Raw genomic sequence first — 24,808 nt, 5'->3', positions numbered from 1 at the left:
ACCACCAATATCCAGCAACTTTGCACAGTGGGACAACATTTACACAGGCCACGATCAACACTTTTTATCAACTATGTGAAGGTGATGTGTCGTGCTGCATGAGGCAAATTGAGGTCACACCAGATACTGACTAGTTCTTATACACGCCCCTACTTTTTTCTTTCTATTTTCCCTAAAGTATCTGTGACCAACAAATATTCCCAGTCATGTGAAATCCATAGATTAGGGCCTAATGAATTTATTTTCAATTGACTGATTTTCATTATACAATCTAAGTAAAATGTGAAATTGTTGCATGTTACGTTTGTTTTTGTTCAGTGTACAATTTAAGAGTTTACTTGGATTGGATCCCCCTCATCTACTGTACGAACGCGCTACACAGCGATAAAAACGCAACAATCTCCAACCCAGACCCCCCACTCAGTCTCCACCACTGCTTTGATCTCCCATCAGGTCAGAGAAAGCAGACAATGAAATGCCTCGCACTTCGGGAGGAGTTTATTTATTATTATGGACAACTCCTTCTCTATATGTTCCTAGCCCACTGTCACGACTGACAAAAGTCATGGTCGAAACAAGGAAAAAGGCTAGTTTAGGTAGGATTCCTGGCACTGTAAAAAGTTTGTATGTACGCATTCCTCTGTTTGTTAATAAAATAAAGATATGGTGGGTGGGTTTAAACTGAACTGGGAATGGGCAAACCGCACCCTGAAGATAAGCACATTGGTCATTTATTTTTGCCTACTGCAGCAGGATATCAACAAATATTTCATTTTCTGCACATTCAATTGTATCCCTACATAATGTAGGAATTCCACATCAGATTCATGTATGATGCACACCTACCAAATTCATCTCTAAATACTTCAAGTTATGCTCCCATATCATATTCCCCTCATTAAAAAAAAGTGTCCTCAAATTTAGAGCTCTACATTTGGAAACTTTTTGATGATGCAGCAGGTCACCCAGTTCAAAGGAAGCTTGAACATACAAAAAATAATAGACATGGTCAGGTCAAGCCTACGCACACATCTGCAAGCTATATTGCCTTCACATTCCTTCTCAGACTGAAATTCCTTGCTTGTGCAAATAATGTCCCTACGCCCACCTGGAAAACTCCAGGTTTCTTGCACGCACACACACACACACACACACACACACACACAAAAACACAAAAACACAACAACCAACTTAAAGTCATAAAACTAGATTTATAAATAAAAATACATTTTCTCAAGAGTAGTGCAGTGTTTCCCAAACTCCACCCTGGGGACCCCCAAGTGGTGCAGTGTTTCCCAAACTCCACCCTGGGGACCCCCAAGTGGTGCAGTGTTTCCCAAACTCCACCCTGGGGACCCCCAAGTGGTGCAGTGTTTCCCAAACTCCACCCTGGGGACCCCCAAGTGGTGCAGTGTTTTTTTTGTTGCCGTAGCACTACACTGCTGATTCAAATGATCAAAGCTCGATGATACATTGATTATTTGAATCAGCTGTGTACTGCTAGGGCAAAAAAGCTAATTGTGCACCCTTTGGGGTCCCCAGGACCGAGTTTGGGAAACACTGGAGTAGTGTGAAAGAGTTGGTAAGAAAACTTAAGACGAAAATGTACTTTTAAAATCAGTCTAAGCTGGAAGCTCATGTTAAGTGTTGAAAAAGAAACTACATGTATCGGCGACCAGCTATGATAAAAACAGAAGAACAGAAAGGGCCTCAATTCTTTTGCACTACATTATTTAACTTTTCATTATTTTTCATAGTCATACAAACAAACAAAAGTACACGTATGGTTCAAAAGGTTAGTGTTCATTTTCAAATTTTAGGTGAAAGGATGTATGGAGAGAGGAGCTGTTTTTTTATTTTTTACTTTGTCTCTGGCGGACTAAGGTTGGGGAGGACAGGACGTGGAGCTAGAGAAAAGAACAAATGAAAAACATCCACGTAGAAAAGCGCCAAGTCATCCCCAGCTGTTCCCCAGGCCTCCCTCCCTGTCACGACCCAAGCACAACTCGTCTCACAGGGAGGAAACTGAGAAAAGGCGCTTTGATTCCATCTGCGAGGGTGGGGGTTCTTCACTGAAGAAAGTATAGCGAATCAGATACACCCTCAGGAGCACAAGAGCAAGAGGACATTTCCAGCAGGGTTGGGCTCAATTCCATTTCAATTCTGGCAATTCAAAAGGAAATGACATTGACCCCCAACTGTGATTTTCTAGAGACTTCCTCCTCCTGTCTGTCCCCCTCAGCACTAAACAAAAAAATCCCTAACCACCATAATGTGGTGCGCCTATGACATAACCTGCGTCACATGACGTCGACAAAGAACTCGCCGCGGTTGCCTACGGCCATGCGCAGGGACTGGCGGGAGCCGGTGAGCTCTGGGGGAGCGTTGGCCAGCTGTCGGCCTGGTGGGGCTCCTGGAGCAGCTGTGGCCAGGTGGGGGGGGTTAGGAGGCAGGCCTGGGGGGCCGTAGACTAAGCCAGGGCTGTAGGCCAGTGAGTGGGACGAGTGTGCGCTTCGATGGCTGTAGGAACTGCGGATGCTGCGCTCGCTAGGAGCCACAGAGCGCTCGCTGGGGACCCGATGGCTCCTGATCTCTGATTCGCTGCCACTCCCACCCGACTTGTTGGAGCCCCCGGCACCGCCTCGGCCCTCGGTCTTACTGCAGTTGGAGCCGCTGCTCCCTGGAGACGGGAGCAAAACAAAGAAAGTGTTAGCATCCAACTACACTGCATAACCAAAAGTATGTGGACACCTGCTCGTCGGACATCTCATTCCAAAATCAAGGGCATTAATATAGAGTTGCCCCACCCCCCTGATGCTATAACAGCCTTTACTCGTCTGGTAAGGCTTTCCACTAGATGGTGGAACATTGCTGCAAGACTTGCTTTCATTCAGCCACAAGAGCATTAGTGAGGAGATGTTGGGCGATTAGGCCTAGCTTGCAGTCGGCGTTACAATTCATCCCAAAGGAGTTCGATGGGGTCGAGGTCAGGGCTCTGCGCAAGTTCTTCCACACCGATCTCAATAAACCATTTCTGTATGGACCTCGCTTGTGCACAGGGGCATTGTCATGCTGAAACAGGAAATGCTTTCCCCAAACTGTTGCCACAAAGTTGGAAGCACAGAATCGTCTAGAATGTCATTGTAATGCTGTATCATTAAGATTTCCCTTCACTGGAACTAAGGAGGCCTAGCCCCAACCATGAAAAAACAGCCCCAGACCATTATTCCTCCTCCACTTAACTTTACAGTTGGGACTATGCATTGGGGCAGGTAGTGTTCTCTTGGCACCCGCCACAACAATATTCGTCTGTCGGACTGCCAAATGGTGAAGCGTGATTCATCACTCCAGAGAACGCGTTTCCACTGCTCCAATGGTGGCGAGCTTTACACCACTCCAGCCGAAGCTTGGCATGGCGCATGGTAATCTTAGGCTTGTGTGAGGCTGCTCGGCCATGGAAACACATTTCATGAAGCTCCTGACAAAATGTATTGTGCTGACGTGGCTTCCAGAGGCAGTTTGGAATGCTGTAGTGAGTGTTGCAACTGAGGACAGATGATTTTTACGAGCTACGCCCTTCAGCACTCGGCAGTCCCGTTCTGTGAGCTTGTGTGGCCTACCACTTCGCGCCTGAGCCATTGTTATGCCTAGACGTTTTCACTTCACTATAACAGCACTTACAGTTGACTGGGGAAGCTCTAGCAGGGCCGAAATTTGAAGAACTGACTTGTTGGAAAGGTAGCATACTATGACGGTGCCACATTGAAAGTCAGAGCTCTTCAGTAAGGTCATTCTACAGCCAATGTTTGTCTATGGAGATTGCATGGCTGTGTGCTCGATTTTATACACCCGTCAGCAACGGGTGTGGCTGAAATAGCCGAATACACTAATTTGAAGGGGTGTCCACATACACTAAAGTATTTATCCTTCATACATAACTGCAAGTGTTTTATGAATGACTGGGTGTATGTTCTGGCTTTGCTGCGTGCATTACTGTACATGTTGAGTGAAGACATACATTAAAATTACATTATCTATTACTGCAATACTCCTGTCATTAATCTTATCTTTTCAAGTTTTTCTATATCATAATTAGAGATTAATGATTTATGCCTGGGCCAATAGATTCATTGATATTTACTGGCCAACAAGTTAGAATATATTGTTACGATAGTATGATGATAGATTTTTTTCGCTATTTTTAAAAATTTTGTATACTTTCTTTTTACAAAGTGGCCGTAGTGTTGGTTAATTCAAACTAGTTCCCCCTCTCTTAGTGTCTGGGTATGATTGAATACCGCTGGTGAGTCCCAGCTCTCCTCACCTTCGCTGTGTTGGCTGCCAGCACTGCCCGCCCCTACTCCTGGGAAGCCCTGGGGCAGGTCGTGTTGGGGCTGGGGGTTGTAGGGCTGGGCGATGGAAAACTGGTAGGGCAGGGACATGGGCCAGGGGGCAGCCCCAGGGTGGGGCAGAGGGGGCAGGGTGTCCTGGTCCGACGCCCCGCCGCTGGAGCCATCATGGTCGTGCAGAGAGAGGTGGGTCATGTCTGAGAGAGAGAGAGAGAGAGAGAGATCGAGTTATCATGAATATCAATGTTGCCGTTTTGTCTGCAAACACAGAAGGGCTAGGGACTAGGCGTTTGTTTTCAAACCATGAAATACAATGAGGATCTAGTGAAAACGCTCACTGCCACAGAGGTCTCCGAAGGTGTAGTAGCATTGCTCAGAGAAGGTGATCTTGTTGACAGTGTGGCGGATGTAGCCGGCCTTGAGCAGGTTACTGGCGTACTTCCTTGCCTCCCGTCGGTCCGAGAATCCCTCCATGTGATGAAAGAGCCAGTCCACCACATCGGAGCCTTTGGATACAGAAACACAAAACATACGAGTCTAGACACAAAATACACATTCCATGGCAATTAACCCACAAACTAGGTAGAAGAGACAAAGACAGGCATAAAATGGGGGCATTATAGAAAGACAACTAGACAAAAAGGAGAAAGTGAAAAACCAGAGGACAGGAAGACGGACGGTGAGAGAGAGGTAGAGCGAGACCGAGAGGAAAAGGAGAGTGAGCATACCTATGAAGGCGTTGGCGATGGTGATCTTCAGCCACATCCTGTCTCGCACCTCCAGGCCCGACTCCGGGGAAGCCATGGCCTTGGCGACAGTTGACATGTCACTGTGGATGGACAGGTGGAAATCGTCGAAGCCTGCGAGGAGCAAAATCGGGAGGTGGGTTACTGGGCTTAGCGACGGTAGGTATCGTGGTTTACAGGTATACAACGGGACAGTGCGGCAGTTTTGATAAGACGGAGGTCTTCCAGTGTATGGCAGTTTTGTGGGACTTTCAAATATTAGCTGAACTTGTGACAGACTTTGCTCCGTCGCATACTAGCCTGTCTTCAACTGTAGATTTCATGACACAATAAAGCAAGATTGAGTGTTTTAAATACAATTTAACTGGGTCAGTTTTGACAGGACCCAGGTGTGGGACTCACGTTCGGTCTCGGGGACGGAGCTGCCGATGGAGGAGCTGGTGGAGGTGACCGTGCTCATCGATGGGCTCATGCCATAAGCAGGGTACACCCCCGTCATCGCCGCAGTGTGGGACACCCAGGCAGCAGGGTCAATGGGCCGGATCGGCTCACCTGTAGGGAGTGAAAAAAACGGGGGTTCGACGTAGTACATCGACACATATTTATTTATTTTTTAAGTCTTACATTTGTGGGTGTGTTGTGAGAGGAAGCACAGCAGGTGAATACTCACTTCTTGGCAGAGCAAAGCAGCTCCGAGGGTTAGGGTCCCAGCACTTAGCCACAGTCAGAGTGATGGGGCTGTAAACAGAGTTTACACACACAGTTAACACAGAGCTGGCAATGCTCACAATGCCATGTTTATACAGCTTAGGCAAAGTGGCAAAAACTTGCACCTGTCTTTTTACAGATGAAATACAACACCAAAAGATAGTGAAAGCTAAAAATACAGGTTTAATAAGTCCTAAGACTTGTGGCAACTTGAGTGTGTTTGCTGGTGTGTGACTCACCCTGGCTTGTGTACGATGTCTCTCAGCACTCGAACCGCGTCGTCGTTGTTCATGTTCTCAAAGTTGATGTCGTTCACCTGTTAGGAGGGCAGAGAGAGTCTCTCAGTCAGTCAATCTATGGCATTGTTCTGGGTAATTGTGGGCTGTTCTGGGTGCTGAAATGAGTCGTTTTTGATAATAACGTCATTTTATGTGACGTCAGCGCTCCAGTCCGCCCACAGTAGTTGCCTGCTCAATTCCATCGTAAATCGTGGGGTCGAGTTTAGCTGGGCTAAAGTGGGTCGTATTCACTAGGGTTCACCATAGCAAAATGCTTTCAAACTGGAAACAAAAACAAGCATTTTCTTATCGGACATATTTAGGTAGATTCTTTCGCTTCAGTCGATTTTCTTCCATTTGGTGCTTCGTGAACACAACCCTGATTTCAACCGTTTGATCACCCTGCTGTTATGTCCAATGGGGGCCACTTAATTCACTCTGGTTTCAAGGCTGTGACAAAGAGTCCCAAACCCTCAAACAGCACAAAAACATCCTGTGGTGGACTGCAATAGCATCGAATAGTCCCCGCGATATGCAACTGTTCAGGGAAGTCAGGAACCAATACACGCAGTCAGTCAGGAAAGCAAAGTCAGGAAATGTGCATCCTGTAGCTCTAACTCCCAAAAGTTCTGGGACACTGAAGTCCATGGAGAACAAGAGCACCTCCTCCCAGCTGCCCACTGCACTGAGGCTAGGTAACACGGTCACCACTGATAAATCCATGATTATCGAAAACTTCAACAAGCATTTCTCAACGGCTGGCCATGCCTTCCTCCTGGCTACTCCAACCTCGGCCAACAGCTCCGCCCCCCCCCGCAGCTACTCGCCCAAGCCTCTCCATGTTCTCCTTTACCCAAATCCAGATAGCAGATGTTCTGAAAGAGCTGCAAAACCTGGACCCGTACAAATCAGCTGGGCTTGACAATCTGGACCCTCTATTTCTGAAACTATCCGCCGCCATTGTCGCAACCCCTATTACCAGCCTGTTCAACCTCTCTTTCATATCGTCTGAGATCCCCAAGGATTGGAAAGCTGCCGCAGTCATCCCCCTCTTCAAAGGGGGAGACACCCTGGACCCAAACTGTTACAGACCTATATCCATCCTGCCCTGCCTATCTAAGGTCTTCGAAAGCCAAGTCAACAAACAGGTCACTGACCATTTCGAATCCCACCGTACCTTCTCCGCTGTGCAATCTGGTTTCCGAGCCGGTCACGGGTGCACCTCAGCCACGCTCAAGGTACTAAACGATATCATAACCGCCATCAATAAAAGACAGTACTGTGCAGCAGTCTTCATCGACCTTGCCAAGGCTTTCGACTCTGTCAATCACCATATTCTTATCGGCAGACTCAGTAGCCTCGGTTTTTCTGATGACTACCTTGCCTGGTTCACCAACTACTTTGCAGACAGAGTTCAGTGTGTCAAATCGGAGGGCATGCTGTCCGGTCCTCTGGCAGTCTCTATGGGGGTGCCACAGGGTTAAATTCTCGGGCCGACTCTTTTCTCTGTATATATCAATGATGTTGCTCTTGCTGCGGGCGATTCCCTGATCCACCTCTACGCAGACGACACCATTCTATATACTTCCGGCCCGTCCTAGGACACTGTGCTATCTAACCTCCAAACGAGCTTCAATGCCATACAACACTCCTTCCGTGGCCTCCACCTGCTCTTAAACGCTAGTAAAACCAAATGCATGCTTTTCAACCGTTCGCTGCCTGCACCCGCACGCCCGACTTGCATCACCACCCTGGATGGTTCCGACCTAGAATATGTGGACATCTATAAGTACCTAGGTGTCTGGCTAGACTGTAAACTCTCCTTCCAGACTCATATCAAACATCTCCAATCTAAAATCCAATCTAGAGTTGGCTTTCTATTCCGCAACAAAGCCTCCTTCACTCACGCCGCCAAACTTACCCTAGTAAAACTGACTATCCTACCGATCCTCGACTTCGGCTATGGAAGCTATTTTGTAGATGACAACACTCTACTCAGCAAACTGGATGCAGTTTATCACAGTGCCATCCGTTTTGTTACTAAAGCACCTTATACCACCCACCACTGCGACCTGTATGCTCTAGTCGGCTGGCCCTCGCTACATTTTCGTCGCCAGACCCACTGGCTCCAGGTCATCTACAAGTCCATGCTAGGTAAAGCTCCGCCTTATCTCAGTTCACTGGTCATGATGGCAACACCCACCCGTAGCACGCGCTCCAGCAGGTGTATCTCACTGATCATCCCTAAAGCCAACACCTCATTTGACCGCCTTTCGTTCCAGTTCTCTGCTGCCTGTGACTGGAACGAATTGCAAAAATCGCTGAAGTTGGAGACTTTTATCTCCCTCACCAACTTCAAACATCTGCTATCTGAGCAGCTAACCGATCGCTGCAGCTGTACATAGTCCATCTGTAAATAGCCCACCCAATTTTACCTACCTCATCCCCATACTGTTTTTATTTATTTACTTTTCTGCTCTTTTGCAACCAGTATCTCTACCTGTACATGACCATCTGATCATTTATCACTCCAGTGTTAATCTGCAAAATTGTAATTATTCACCTACCTCCTCATGCCTTTTGCACACATTGTATATAGACTCCCCCTTTTTTTCCTACTGTGTTATTGACTTGTTAATTGTTTACTCCATGTGTAACTCTGTGTTGTCTGTTCACACTGCTATGCTTTATTTTGGCCAGGTCGCAGTTGCAAATGAGAACTTGTTCTCAACTAGCCTACCTGGTTAAATAAAGGTGAAATAAAAACAAAACAAATACGGGCACGCACCTGCAGTAGCATGTCTCCAGGCTCAATGCGGCCGTCTGCGGCCACCGCCCCTCCCTTCATGATGGAGCCGATGTAGATGCCCCCGTCGCCCCTCTCGTTGCTCTGCCCCACGATGCTGATGCCCAGGAAGTTATACTTCTCTACAGAGGGGGGAGAGAGAGAGAGATACAGAGAGAGGAAGAGGAAGAGAGGGGCAGAGCGAGAGAGAAAGACAATGAAAAAGAATGAGTGGTCAGGAGGTCTATGTAAAGCTTTATTGCAAGTTATCAGGAAACAGAGACCGCAGAATAGAGGGAACGAGAAAGACAGCCACAGAGAAATACTTACCCATGTTCAGAGTGACAGTGATGATGTTTAGTGACATGGTGGAGTCTGTGACGCTGCTGAATGATGACGACTAGAAAGAGGGAAAGGGGGGCGAGAGAGGTAAGAAAGTGTGTGTGGCACCGGACAATGTGACCGGGGAGACCTTAATTTACAGGCCATTTGAGAAATAGATACCCATAGACTTCCAGTCATTACACTAACTTCATAGTGGACACAGAGCCATAGAAATGGTGTCCACGAGTTCATCTGACTCTGGGGAAGTCGATAAAATCCAAAGTATCCCTTTAACCACGTGACAATGATTTAAGAAATTAAAATAATGTTATTGAAATGAAACCGGTTCCACGGAAACGCGCATATGAAAATCACAACTGGCACGCAGATCGGTAGAAATCGTAGGATAAACTGCATGCTTCCCTAAACTTTAAAAACCTCACGTGCCGCCTATGAAGTCTTTATAAAATATTTGCCTCCACGTTTCTATGGTCGGATTTTCAAGCAAGGGACGCACTGATAGCCTGCCTACAGTTGTTTTGTTCTCCCGGTCAATTTGGCAGGCAACAATTATATTTATTGGCGTTTCATTTTATTTGGCCACGGAAACCCTGGCGTGTGTCTGCCCATCTCACCCTTTCCATGTTGGATGTCTTGGGTTTCCGGCGGCGCCGGCGGTGTCTCCTCATCAGACGAGAGGAGCTCTGTTCCGTGGAACTGCTGAACCTGGGGGACAAAGTTCAATAGGGTTACGGTAAGGAGAACCTGCGAGAACTAAAGGTATTAAGTCAAATATACAGGAGGCAAGAAAGTAAAGGTTGGCGGAACGTTGCGTAATGGTTATTTAGGAAGTTCTCACCGGCTGGTGGCGTCGTCATCCTCAGAGTCGAAGCAGCTGGTGGACTCCAGCTCGCTGCTCATGAAGGACGAGCAGCTGTCGTATTGGCCCAGCTCCGCCCCTCGGCCCACCCGCGAGTAGCCATTCCTTCCACCTGCAAGGGGTGAGAGAGGAAGTGACAAGAGTTACACAGGGGAGGGGCTCACAGTCACAGCGCTATATGCCCAGTTCCTAATCAGCCTCTGGGAACTTCATGTAGTTTGGATAGGTATAAAGCGATGGTAATAGCTCCACATTGCCCCTTGTTAGTCTGGGTGGAATATGGCTGTACAGCTCATACACCTATCCAACAACTAGGCTAGATCCCGTGTCAGGCAGGGAACTGGACAGTATAGTTGAGATATTCTGAGTGAGAGGAACTGGAGGGCGCCGACTGCTCTCTGACCATGCTCGCGAGTGTGTTTCCGGCGCGGGCGCTCCCTCGCTCTTCTCTGGGACACCATCGAGCCCGTCTCCGTCTCGTTGTCCAACGAGTCTCGTCCACCTGTGGCCTTCCCGCTGCAGTGAGAAATGGAGAGGGGGAGGAAAAGGGGGGGGGTCACAGAGATCATTATTTCCACATTGAGAAAATGTTGTTGTGCTCAGTGTTGTCATGGTTATTCAGCAGATATTAGAAGCACAATGGAGATTATTCATCAAGACTAAGCCTATAAAGACACTCGGAGACAAACCCACTTACTCACACGCACAACATCTCTCACACACAGCCAAACAGAAATGCAAACAAATTCAAAATGTGTGCGCACAGCTAAACACACACAACCTAGAGAGAACTGACTGATAAGAGGGGGGTCTGGACTCCCCGATGCCCCCAGTCCTCTCCAGGGGGGGTGGCGGCAACTCGGACAAACTCTCGACCACAGAGCCACCATCTGAGTGAGCACCGTCCCCCGACACCAGCTGAGGACACAGAGGTAGACAGACCAACTTTGAGACCCTAAGAATCACACATCCTCAATCTAATAATCATTCAAATTTGATTTACATGTACTATGCAGCTTTTTTCTTTTTTTACAAATACATTTTACAGCAAGCCAGGTCTGTAACCTAGGTGACAGACAGAGACACACTAGATACCAAACATTTCTCTAGAACTTCACTAGCTTGATCAGATAGACAGAGACAGAGGCAAGGCCAATCACACATCCACAGATTTTTGTTCTACCTCATGTTCTTTTCAGCACTACATTGATGTCGATTACTAAACTGTTGGATATAGAGCTTGCCAGAAAGGCATTTCACTGCCCTTGTGCACATGACATTAAAACTGAGATAAACGTACAGAAACATGAACAGAGACGACTGTCCTTTCCTGACCACGCACTGTACTGAATAAAGCCAATAACTAGGGCCCAGAGATTTCCATAGTTATAGTAACAAGGTTGGCCCCCCCCTCCCCCTCCCCCCACACAAACCATTTCCTTCTTAAACAAACCCCTCCTTCATTTCGCCGCTCTGTGACTTGTGATTCAATCTCCTCATTAGGCGCAGTGAAGCCCTTTATTTTGGAGTGATGTCTACGATCCTGTGATTTCAGTTTCTCTTAATCAGATCTCAAAACGGAGAAACCGAGTATAAAGAGGAGGCAGAGCAAAGAACCAGATGGCTCAGTCATGGAGAGATTGGAATCATTGGTCTGTGTGTGAGATGAGAAATGTAGGAGTTTTACAAAGACATAAATAACTAGTGTATTTGGAAGGGAGTTAGAAAGATTGACGAGATACAGAATGCGTGAGAGAAAGTGTGTGTGTGTGTGTGTGTGTCACTGTTATTCCTAACATCATTATGTAGTAATGATATTATCAGACAGATGGGCGGGGCTTCTCTCTAGGGACGGAATGCTGTTTGGGGTCAATAGCATCCCAACAGATGGTTGTCATTGACAAACACTTAAGACAAAGATGAAGTGTGTGCGCGCGCGCTTACCCAAGATACCACACGGCCATTAAAACAAGGTAGTTTGGCATTGTCATCAGATATCTCTTCTTTCACTACCCTGCAAGGGAAAGAGAGAACAACATTGACTCACCATGTGTACACAAATGCTGGTAAGGAATGCAAAAACACTTAAAAATACAAATACTCCCGGTCCCAACAATAGGAAAACAGTCTAAAATCCCTGCTTTGGACCAATACCACAAAGACATTCTAATAATTAGTCTAATGTAGAAACTATATTGGTCTAACGCTTCCAGCTTCTGCACTCTCATTTGTTACATTACTGTGCTAGGTAGTTAAGTTACCACACTGAACAAAAAATATAAAACGCAACGTGAAGTGTTGGTCCCATGTTTCATGAGCTGAAATAAAAGATCCCAGAAATGTTCCATACGCACAAGCTGTGCACAAATTTGTTTACATCCCTGTTAGTTCTCCATTGCGAAGACATGCCACACCTGTCAGGTGGATGGACTATCAAGAAGCTGATTAAACAGCAGGATCATTACACAGGTGGACCTTGTGCTGGGTACAATAAAAAGCAACTAAAACGTGCAATGCCACAGATGTCTCAAGTTTTGATGGAGCATGCAATTGGCATGCAGACCGCAGGAATGTCGACCAGAGCAGTTGCCAGATAATTGAATGTTCACTTCTCTACCATAAGCCGCCGCCGAAGTCTTTTGAGAATTTGGAAGTACGTCCAACCGGCCTCGCGACCGCAGACCACGTGTAACCACACCAGCCCAGGACCTCCACATCCGGTTTCTTCACCTGCGGGATGGTCTGAGATCAGCCACCCAGACAGCTGATGATACTATGGGTTTGCACATCAGAAGTATTGACCTGACTTCAGTGGGCAAATGTTCACATTCGATGGCCAATGGCACTCTGGAGAAGTGCACTTCACGGATTAATTTGGGATTCAATTGTACTGGGCAATTGGCAGACAGCGTACGGCGTTGTGTAGGCGAGCGGCTTGCTGATGTCAAAGTTGTGAACAGAGTGCCCCATGGTGGTGGTGGGGTTGTGTTATGGGCAGCCATAAGCTACGAACACAATTGCATTTTATTGATGGCAATATGAAAGCAGAGATACAGTGACAAGATCCTGAGGACCATCGTCGTGCCATTCATCCACCACCATCACCTAATGTTTCAGCATAATGCAAGACCGCATGTCACAAGGTTCTGTACACAATTCCCAGAAGCTGAAAATGTCCCAGTTCTTCCATGGCCTTCATACTTACCAGACATGTCACCCATTGGGCATATTTGGTATCCTATGGATCGACGTGTACGACAGCGTGTTACAGTTTCCACCAATATCAAGCAAGTTCGCACAGCCATTGAAGAGGAGTGGGACTACATTCCATGATCAACTCTATGCTAAGGAGATATGTCATGCTGCATGAGAAAAATGGTGGTCACAGGTACTGACTGGCTTTCTGGTTCTGACCCACGCCCCTACCTTTAAAAATGTTTTTAAAAAAGGCATATGTGACCAACAGATACATATCTGTATTCCCAGTCACATGAAATCCATAGATTTGGGCCTAATTTATTTATTTCAATTGACCAATTACCTTATTGGAACTGACACTCAGTAAATTCTTTGAAATTGTTGCGTATACATTTTTGTTCAACACAAAACAAACAAACCTGCAGTCTCAAATTCCAATCTAACACAATGTCAATAGTTCTTCAGTACAATTTGCAGACCGGTTTGAAATCAAATACAGTACCAGTCAAAGGTTTGGACACACTTACTCATTCAAGGGTTTTTATTTTTTACTCTATTGTAGAATAATAGAGAAGACATCAAAACTAAGAAATAACACACAATGGAATCATGTAGTAACCCCCCCCAAAAAGTGTTAAACAAACCAAAATACATTTTATATTTGAGAATCTTCAAAGTAGCTATCCTTGATGACAGCTTCGCACAATCTTGGCATTCTCTCAACCAGCTTCATGAGGTAGTCACCTGGAATGCATTTCAATTAACAGGTGTGCCTTCTTAAATGTTAATTTGTGGAATTTCTTTCCTACATCATGTGTTTGAGCCAACGTTGTGACTAGGTGGGGGGTTACACAGAAGAGCCCTGTTTGACAGTCCATCATTACTTTAAGACATGAAGATCAGTCAATATGGAACATTTCAAGAACTTTGAAAGTTTATTCAAGTGCCAGTTGCAAAAACCATCAAGCACTATGATGAAACTGGAAAAGAAGACCCAGAATTACATTGGAGTTAACTGCACCTCAGATTGCAGGCTAAATAAATGCTTCAGAGTTCAAGTAACAGACATCTCAACATCAACCGTTCAGAGGAGACTGCGTGAATCAGGCCTTCATGGTCGAATTGCTAAAGAGAAACCACTACTAAAAGGACACCAATAAGAAGACACTTGCCAAGAAACACAAGCAATGGACATTAGACCGGTAGAAATCTGTCCTTCGGTCTGATGAGTCCAAATTTGCTATTTTTGGTTCCAACCGCAGTGTCTTTGTGAGACGCAGAGTAGGTGAATGGATGATATCTGCATGTGTGGTTCCCAACATGAAGCATGGAGGTGGTGTGATGGTGCTTTGCATGTGATTTATTTAGAATTCAAGGCACACTTAACCAGCATGGCTACCACAGCATTCTGCAGTGATACACCATCCCATCTGGTTTGTGCCTAGTGGGACTATCATTTGCTTTTCAACAAGACAATGACCCAAAACAAACATATTTGACCAAGAAGGAGAGTGATGGCGTGCTGCATCAGATGACCTCCACAATCACCCAACCAATTGAGATGGGTTGGGATTACTTGGACCGCAGAGTGAAGGAAAAGCAGTCCACAAGTCCTCAGCATATGTGTGAACTCCTTCAAGACTGTTGGAAAAGCATTCCTCATGAAGCTGGTTGAGAGAATGCCAAGAGTGTGCAAAGCTGTCAAGGGAAAGGGTGGCTACTTTGAAGAATCAAAAATATATTTAGATTTGTTTAACACTTTTTGTTACTACATGATTCCATGTGTCATTTCATAGTTTCGATGTCTTCACTAAAATGTAGAAAATAGTACAAATAAAAGTAAAACCCTGGAATGAGTAGGTGTATCCAAACTTTTCACCGGTACTGTATATGAACCTCTCAATCCTGACCCTCAGAGGAGATGGAATTCTACCAGGAGCTCAATCTGGCAAAATACTTTGTATTTCTCCACTGTCTTGCTAGACAGCTAGGCGTCAGCAAGCTTCAGTTAGGCTGGCGCCTAACCATACTCAGACAGGCAAAACAATTAGCGATTTGTCTCTCGTTGAATGACAACAAACCCTTAATTGAATAATCCCTACTGTTGACCAATCACCGGAGCTTCGACTTCGACCGACATCGGGCTTGCCACGATAAAAAATGTGCGCACAAAACAAAAAAACCTTGCCGAACACCAAAAACAAACAAAAATATCACTAAATGTTTCAGCTAGGAAGCATGCGGAAGCCTTAAGCCATTCTCCAAAACAGACCATTGAAGTGTTTCACTTCACTAAAATGGTCAACACTGAGAAACTATTTCTGACATGACTCTGATACATAGCCTTCCATATTTTAAAACCCCCAGAACACTTTATCCAAAGCACATTCCTGATGTTAAAGTGATAGTTCACTCAAAAATCTAAGTGAAGACATTTCCTGTGATAGGATGGGAGATGGACTCATTTTGAGACTAGAGGTTCCTTTCCCATTTCAGACATGTTGCAGGCGTAAGGGCTGGCTTGTAAACCAGCCAGTGAAAAACATGGCATTCCAGAGTAAGTGACCAACCATTGGGTCCAACCAGTCTGCATTCCATTTTGACAACAACAGAAAGAAAGAGACCATTATTTTGGTCCTTTTTCTCCCTTAATGCATGTGTCAAACAAGTTTAAACTTGGACAAAATGTCGATACCATATGGCGGTTTTCAACGTATTGGACAGCTATGAAGAAGCAGAAAAATGACAACGGTTTCATTAGAACTACAACTCCCACCAGCTGCATACCGCATGTCTCACCTTCAACAGCTTGCCGGGCTACACATTTATAAACAAATAAAAATAACATTAAGGCCACAGCATAATCTAATCTAATACACTGTCCTGTGAGTTTGCGCTTGAGCATGCTAACAAGGCTGCAGGAGTTGTGGTTGAAAATATACTTTTCTAACTTTCACAAATATTTCTAAAGTGTTTCCCCTATATTCACGCTGCTTCGAAATCGTTGCAACCACTCACAAAAAAAGATTTAAAAAACTGATATAAAAGTATGTCAAACTGCCTGGAAGCAACGTCAGCACATAACTGTTCGTCGGGATCTTCATGAAATGGGTTTCCAAGACCAAGCAGCCGTATACAAACCTAAGATCACCATGCACAATGCCAAGCTTCGGCTGGAGTGGCGTAAAGCTCGCCGCCATTGGACTCTGGAACAGTGGAAACTTGTTCTCTGGAGTGATGCACGCTTCACCATCTGGCAGTACAACGGACGAATCTGGATTATGCAGATGCCAGGAGAACGTTACCTGCCCGAATGCATAGTGCCAACTGTAAAGTTTGGTGGCGGAGGAATAATAGTCTGGGGCTGTTTTTTCATGGTTTGGGTTAGGCCCATTAGTTCAAGTGAATGGAAATCTCCACGCTACAGCAGACAATGACTTCCCAGACGATTCTGTGCTTCCAACTTTGTGGCAACAGTTTGGGGAAAGCCCTTTCCTGTTTCAGCATGACAATGCCCCTGTGCACAAAGCGAGGTCCATACAGAACTGGTTTGTCGAGATCGGTGTGGAAGAACTCGACTGGCCTGCACAGAGCCATGACCTCAACCCCTTCGAACAACTAATCACCCTAACCACCCATCAAACCAAACACTGCATTCCACAATAAAAACCTCATACCAACGGTCAAGCATGGTGGTGGTAGTGTGATGGTTTGGGGATGCTTTGCTGACGACTTGCCTTAAGAGAAGGAACCAATAATTCTGCTCTCCATCAGAGAATTATACAGGAGAATGTCAGGCCATCCATCCATAAGCTGAAACGCAGCCGGGTCATGCAGCAAGACAATGATCCAAAACACACAATCAAGTCTACATGAAAATGGTTAAAAAGCAATGAACTTGACATTTTGGAATGGCCTTGTCAAAGTCCAGATCTAATCCCAATTGAGATGTGGCAGGACTTGAAATGAGCAGTTCATGCTTGAAAACCCGTAAATGTCGCTGAATTAAAGCAGTTCTGCATGCAAGAGTGGGCCAGAACCACCCCACAGAGATGTGAGAGACTGATCAACAACAGCATTTGGTTGCAGTCATTACAGCTAAAGGTGGCAAACCCAGTTATTGAGTGTAAGGGGGCAATTTCTTTTCCGCAAAGGAGAATTGGGTGTTGCATAAATTTGTTAATTAAATAAATAAAATATGTACTTTTTTTGTTATTAGTAAACTCATGTTCCCTTTATATAAATATTAGGTTTTGGTTGAAGATCTGATAACATTCAGTATCAAAAATATGCAATATATCAAAAAACAGATACGGTACCTTTAGCTTAAATCGCTGGATTTTTGATAGGCATTTTATATTATGTTACTTAGATTGACGCACCGGTGCGTCAATCGCCTCTAGGGAGTAAATCAGCAACATTTTGCCACTGCGGCCAAGAGGTCGGCCTCTAAAATGTCAGTTGGAAACAGAGCCATTGTCCCCACCCCCCCTTCTGCCCTCAGAACAGCCTCAATTCGTCAGGGCATGGACTCTACAAAGTGTCGTAAGAGTTCCACAGGGATGCTGGCACATGCTGACTCCAATGCTTCCCACAGCTGTGTCAAGTTGGCTGGTTATCCTTTGTGTGACAGACCATTCTTGATACACACAGGAAACCGTTGAGCATGAAAAACCCAGCAGCGTTGCAGTTCTTTAGACAAACCGGTGCTGGCACCTACTACCATACCCCATTCAAAAGGCACTTAAATCTTTTGTCTTGCCCATTCACCCTCACTCTGAATGACACACATACACAATCAACATCTCAATTAAAAGGCTTAAAAAAATGCTGATTTGTATTGAAGCAACAAAAAAAAGCAGGACTTTCAATATAAAACGCGACCCTTGTCAATAGACAGCTCCCGCTTTCTCACGCTGTGCTATTTACAAACGAACACTTGACTGGCTCAACTGTTCTGGGGAACTAAGGTCATCTTTATTATGTAATTAATGTGACAGGTGAAATGAACAACGCAATCTGCTTTTATCTCCTAACGTATTACACAAGTTGACTGCAGGAATTTACTTCAAAAGTATCAACAAGTATTAATTTATTAAAAAACTTCAAAGAAATTGTTAACGATATTGGGGGGAAAAAACATCCAGTGGCTATTTACAAATACCCTGGTATAGGGTATATACAGTATACCACCCAAGTCTATTAGCAGTGTTCCTAATATTTTGTACACTCAGTATTTACAGTGGCTTGGCTTTTTTCCTATTTTGTTGCCTTACAACCTGGAATTAAAATGGATTTTTGGGGGGTTTGTATAATTTCATTTACACAACATGCCTACCACTTTGAAGATGCAAAATATTTTTTTACTGTGAAACAAGAAATAAGACAAAAAAAAAACAGAAAGCTTGAGCATGAATAACTATTCACCCTCCCAAAGTCAATACTTTGTAGAGCCACATTTTGCAGCAATTACAGCTGCAAGTCTCTTGGGGTCTCTCTATAAGCTTGGCACATCTAGCCACTGGGATTTTTGCCCATTCTTCAAAGCAAAAGCTCCTTCAAGTTGGATGGGTTCCGCAATCTTTAAGTCATACCACAGATTCTGAATTGGATTGAGGTCTGGGCTTTGACTAGGCCATTCCAAGACATTTAAATGTTTCCCCTTAAACCACTCGAGTGTTGCTTTAGTAGTATGCTTAGGGTCATTGTCCTGCTGGAAGGCGAATCTCTGTCCCAGTCTCAAATCTCTTGAAGACTGAAACAGGTGTCTCAAGAATTTCCCTGTATTTAGCACCATCCATCATTCATTAAATTCTGACCAGTTTCCCAGTCCCTGCCAATGAAAAACATCCCCACAGCATGATGCTGCCACCACTATTCTTCATGGGATGGTGTTCTCGGGGTGATGAGAGGTGTAAGGTTTTGCGCCAGACATAACGTTTTCCTTGATGGCCAAAAAGCTTAATTTTAGTCTCTCACATGCCCTTTGGTGAACACCAAATGTGTTTGCCTTTTTTTTTTTTCAAATAATGGCTTTTTTCTGGCCACTCTTCTGTAAAGACCAGTGTGGAGTGTATGGCTTAAAGTGATCCTATGGACAGATACTCCAATCTCCGCTGTGGAGCTTTGCAGCTCCTTCAGGGTTATCTTTGGTCTCTTTGTTGACTCTCTGATTAATGCCCTCCTTGCCTGGGCCGTGAATTTTGGTGGGCGGCCCTCTCTTGGAAGGTTTGTTGTGGTGCCATGTTCTTTGAATTTTTTAATAATGTATTTAATGGTGCTCCATAGGATGTTCAAAGTTTCTGATATTTTATAACCCAACCCTAATCTGTACTTCTCCACAACTTTGTGCCTGACCTGTTTGGAGAGCTCCTTGGTCTTCATGGTGCCCCTTGCTTGGTGATGTTGCAGACTCTGGGACCTTTCAGAACAGGTGTATATATACTGAGATCACGTGAAACTTAAATGAAGTCCACCTGTGTGCAATCTACTTATGTGACTTCTGAAAGTAATTGGTTGCACCAGATCTTATTTAGGGGCTTCATAGCAAAGGGGGTGAATACATATGCACGCACCACTCTGATGAAGCAAGCTAAATGACACATTGTTTGCTTAGCTAACTCGCTACATTTCAAATGGATGGGCTAATGTTACACTCAATTATATGAAATTACATGATCAATTTATGTTTGATGATCATGAAAAACATGCAGTTACTTGCTGTATAACTCTGATAAAGCTAAATGTGGAATAATCTGAAAAGTTGTGTAGCTAGTTCTGACTACCCCTTGATCATGACTCAGTTCCATTACACATAAGAGTCATAGGACGATGGAGTCTTTATTACTGGGAGTTCTGTTAAGAGCCCTGACACTCTGTCTGAACATTAACACACATCGCTTGCGAAAGGTTTTGGAAGCATATGGACCTTATCTTTCATATCAGTGAGAAATTATTATCAAAAAACATGAATTGATACACACCTTTATAGGGTTAAGACAGTGTATTTTGCATTTGCGAAAGAATTTAGATGTATTTTTCTAGAACTGTATCGCAATGAGAATCATTCACATTTAAAATGTAACCCTCTGCACCGTAGAGTACGGTTACATTAATATTGTGGATAGTTAGATTAAAACATGTACATGCTTTGCAAGAAGAACAATTTCCATAATAATCCTGTTTACATGGACAGATCTAAAATCAGGCTACGGGATGGCACTCTGATAAATGAAGAAAAATCACCAATCATAATAAATGTTTTACCACAGCAACCATGTTGTTTTTGGGAAGCATATTTGATTCAGAGTTCAGACATATAGCTTGCATGTGAAAACTACTTCTAAGACACACAGATTAAGTTGTTTCGAACATACTTCACTCGCGCTAAAGAGGGAGGCTCGCTCGGTGGGTGCTAGCACATGCACAGATCAAATACACAGCTGGAACTCCGATTAAGGCGTTTACACTTCTTCATAATTTGAAAGATTTCTCAGAAAACCAGGTGTTTTAATCAACGTATGCTTACTTACTTAGATTTTGAACTTACGCCGATTAGCCCCATAGAGTTGATGTCCGAGCCCCCGCGCAAATATAATTAGCATAATAATAAAATCTATCCATTTAAGCTTGAGATAGTTTTTTTTGCTTTGAAAAGGTCTCAATTCACCACATCCGCCGATGTCACACTTCCGCATCTGTGGTGAAAGGTCAGAGTTAGAGCTGTGTTTGTCAGACCATGAGACATACCGAAAATCAGTCTTCCAACAAAATCTGTAGCGTCCAAAATGGTTTGGCCTACCCCTCTATGGAAAAATGTGACTCTCACGAACACCATGGTGTTTTCCGTTTTGCTCTACGACCCCCACACGCATCTTGGGACTCGTTTGAAGTCGGTACAGCCGATCTGCCAACTGCTGTCTGTAGAGTCCGCAAAGTTTGGGCTACACACTAATGGAACACACCCTCTGTGGAGTTTTGTTCTAGGAAACTCATGGGCCTCAAAAGACTCATCTGAAGGTCCCCTGGTATTCGTTTTTTTTTTTTAATGAATGGAAGTATTTATGGAGACTGTTTAGTGCAAAAAGTAAGGGGTTAAATACATGTAGAAAATATATATAATTTAAAAAAAATCATGTTTCCTGATTTTTCTTTTATCTCTCAGATATAGGACACAAACTTCCTTTCGATTTTTAGGGGGGGGGGGGGGTATCTGCTCCATGTAGCAAATCTGTTATTCAATGCGTTTGTTTGTGCTAATTGCAGTAAGGTCAAATAAAGGTTAATCAAATACATTTTTATATATTTTTTTTATTATACTTCAAGGGGTCTTAAAATTCGAAATCAAATAGCTAAATGATACCTTAAAACAATTCCATATAGCTTAGTAGAACCACCCTTCCCTTAGACTGCAATGGGTTTTAAAATAAGCAGAGTAAGATGTTTACATGACTATTGCATAATCTGCCTACTGCCATAATCAGTTTAATATTGAATTATTACTGTGCATGTAAACGTACTCATTGTGATGTTTTATTTACTAACCAACTATGTAAGAACTATGTGCAGGTGTTTAAGTTGCTCACATCAGTAAATTGAAAATATGCACCTTTTCTTGCAAAAAAAACATTCAATGTTTCGGTTGCTTGTAAGTGCTTATTTATACTTTTTTTTTTTTAAGTACATACAGGCCTTAAAGGCAGTAAATGATGATAGTTGCTGGTGTATTGTTGAGTAAAGAATGTATTTTGACATAATGCTTGCAGAGCTGGTGAATGGTAGTTTTCTGGGCAGAGAGGATATCATCATATTCATCATATCCTTTGTCCCATACTGGTTTCACGGGTCATATTAATTGTCATGCAAATAGCCACGGTCATTGTCAAATGTATAATTTTTATTCCAAAATGTTTTGAGCTTGTTGTAATGCATCTTTTAAAAATACAACACAGCTTTAACGACAGCTCGAAAATTTATGTTTTTGACCGCTGGGAACTTTTGGAAATTACTTTAACGTTAGTTTCGCCTTGCCTGCAGTTCTACTCCTAAAATGATGTACAGTAAAATAAGTAACTGCTATTGGGTAAATTATATTTACTTGAAAATTAAGTTAAATCCACCCCCTACTAAAATAAATGTATTAAAACGTTTACATTATTACCCATAATTGTCGGTTACACGATTATGTATTAACGTTAATTCTGCCAGACCTAACTTTGGCTGTTGTAACGTCAGCTAACTTACGTTAGTCACAAGCAAAAAAGAAATAGAACAGAGAGACGAATAATGCTAAACAAAAGAATAAAACTCAAGCCATGATCCTCATTCATGATGAGAAACATTGAAACGTTGGTTAGTTGGCTATAGTAACAGTTTTGAAAAATATTATGATTATTTCATCTGTGGTTTAGACTGAAAGTATAGCTAGCTAAATACAGTAGTTAACTACTGCTTGCTAATAATGCTCACCCAAAATCGTCATCCATAGATTTGAAGAAGAACTTGTAGTTGGGTTTCTTCAGAACATTTTTGAAGTCCGCAAGTGTGACCCTGTCCGCGGGCACTGCCAATTTGACCAGGTAGGGTGTTTCCTGGTCGTCGAGGTGATATATTACTTTGGTCTCCCCCATTGTGGGCTGCTGGGGCGAGGCAGGCAGGGTACATCAAGCCGCGGGCCTGGATGGCTCCCTCTCGGGCCCCGGCTCCCCGTGGTGCTGATTCCCCCGGCTTTCTGGCTAGCCAGCAAGCTAGCTTCCAGTTGTTCTTTTGAATCCTGTTAGCTAGCTAGCTATTCAGAAGCACCTTGCTCCACAAAGGTCCAGCCAGACGACGACTGATTAGCTATGTACCCTGATATTATTTTTTACCAATTTGAAAAGGAGCCAAATGCGTGTAACTACTTTCAAATCTTGGCTAAATGTGAATTTACGCAGTCGTTTTTCGAGCTAGCTTGCAGTTATTTTGTTGAATACACACGAAGAATCCTTCCTCCCGAGTTCAGAATGCAGTCTACAAAAACAAACACCAACCCAAACCCAAAAGTTCTCCCTCTATCGGAGAGGAGGGTAGAAAAATAATCGACTTGGTTTAATTAAAGGGAAATTGCGCCACGTTTGAACCTTCTATTCATAATCTCCAGCACTAAACCAGTCTACATATGCGAAAACAGCGCATTTTTATGATCTGTGGTTAAAAATATAAGGCCCTAATGTGCTTATCTGTGACATCACAGGGTAGGATTAAAAGTAAAAAAGTTTTAAAAAACAGGGATTTTCAAAATTTGCAAGGAGTTTCTAGCCCAAAGGAAGGTATTTTCTTGCTCCCCATTGTTAATCTTAGTTATATTTTTCTACAAAATGTAGAAATGCACAATTTTCACATTATGTTGACATTCCAGTGGAGGCTTCTCAGAGGAGAAAGGGGAGGACCATCCTCTGTTAATTTAATAAAAATAAAAATAGTGATATAACTATGCTAAATATATTCACGTCACCAAATAATTTATTAAAACACACTTATGAACGTCTACAGTAGCCTCAGCAGCACTCTGTAGGGTAGCGTCACCCTTACAAAAATGTTCCATGGTAGAAAAATGAAGAAAAAAAAACGTTTTTTGGGTCAACTACCATGGCAGGAAAATACCATGGTACTGGTGCAAATACCATGGTATTTTCCTGCCATTATAGTGAACAAAAAAAAACACGATAGTACCATGGTAGTTTTTTCATTGTACTAACATTCCATTTTCCTGCCATGATAATGAACAAAAAAAAAACATTTGTTTCATTGTACTAGCTACCATGGTACACAAATCAAATATAAAGTGGTGGGAAAAGTACCCAATTGTCATACTTGAGTAAAAGTAAAGATACCTTAATAGAAAATGACTAAAAAGTGAAAGTAAAAGTGAAAGTCACCCAGTAAAATACTACTTGAGTAAAAGTCTAAAAGTATTTGGTTTTAAATATACTTAAGTATCAAAAGTAAATGTAATTGCTAAAATATACTTAAGTATCAAATGTAAAAGTATAAATAATTTTAAATTCCTTATATAAAGCAAACCAGATAGCATCATTTTCTTTATTTTTTTTAATGGATAACCAGGGGCATGCTCCAACAATCAGACATCATTTACGAACAAAGTATCTGTTTAGTGAGTCTGCCAGATAGAGATAACCAGGGATGTTCTCTTGATAAATGTGTGAATTAGGCAAGTTTCCTGTCCTGCTAAGCACTCAAAATTCAAGAGTACTTTTAAGTGTAAGGGAAAATGTATGGAGTAAAAAGTACATGATTTTCTTTAGGAATGTTGTGAAGTAAAAGTATAAGTTCTAAAATATTAATAGTAAAGTACAGATACCCAAAAAACACTACTTAAGTAGTACTTTCAAGTATTTTTACTTAAGTACTTTATACCACTGGAACCATGGATTTGCCAAGGGTAAATAAAGGTTAAATGTAAAAAAATGTTTTTCCAAAAATGGTAGTACAATAAAAACAATACCATGGTTTTGTACTAGCAGCATGTAGTGAAACATGAA

General features: G+C 43.3%; 1 protein-coding gene across 2 annotated transcripts; it reads right to left on the bottom strand.

Annotated features, from left to right (window-relative positions):
• Positions 1-486: 486 nt before the first annotated feature.
• LOC109874691 (segment polarity protein dishevelled homolog DVL-3-like) lies at positions 487-23,329 on the bottom strand. Of its 2 annotated transcripts, none has more exons than XM_020466721.2 (15): positions 22,737-23,329; positions 12,015-12,084; positions 10,867-10,988; positions 10,474-10,586; positions 10,050-10,182; positions 9,826-9,916; positions 9,197-9,266; positions 8,870-9,009; positions 6,043-6,119; positions 5,766-5,833; positions 5,498-5,647; positions 5,078-5,209; positions 4,688-4,855; positions 4,325-4,546; positions 487-2,680 (listed from the first exon to the last, which is right to left on the bottom strand). In XM_020466721.2, the coding sequence occupies exons 1-15, from the start codon at positions 22,895-22,897 to the stop codon at positions 2,301-2,303; spliced, it is 2,097 nt and encodes a 698-aa protein (XP_020322310.1). In that variant the 5' UTR covers positions 22,898-23,329; the 3' UTR covers positions 487-2,300. The 2 variants fall into 2 exon arrangements, with proteins under 2 accessions (XP_020322310.1, XP_031665760.1); XM_031809900.1 differs by having other exon boundaries at positions 10,852-10,988; positions 22,737-23,317.
• Positions 23,330-24,808: the final 1,479 nt, after the last annotated feature.

Source organism: Oncorhynchus kisutch, linkage group LG30, assembly GCF_002021735.2.
Source record: "Oncorhynchus kisutch isolate 150728-3 linkage group LG30, Okis_V2, whole genome shotgun sequence".
NCBI classification, from domain to species: Eukaryota; Metazoa; Chordata; class Actinopteri; order Salmoniformes; family Salmonidae; genus Oncorhynchus; species Oncorhynchus kisutch.
Note: the sequence above shows the minus strand (reverse complement) of the source record. Positions and strands in the feature narration are given on the sequence as shown.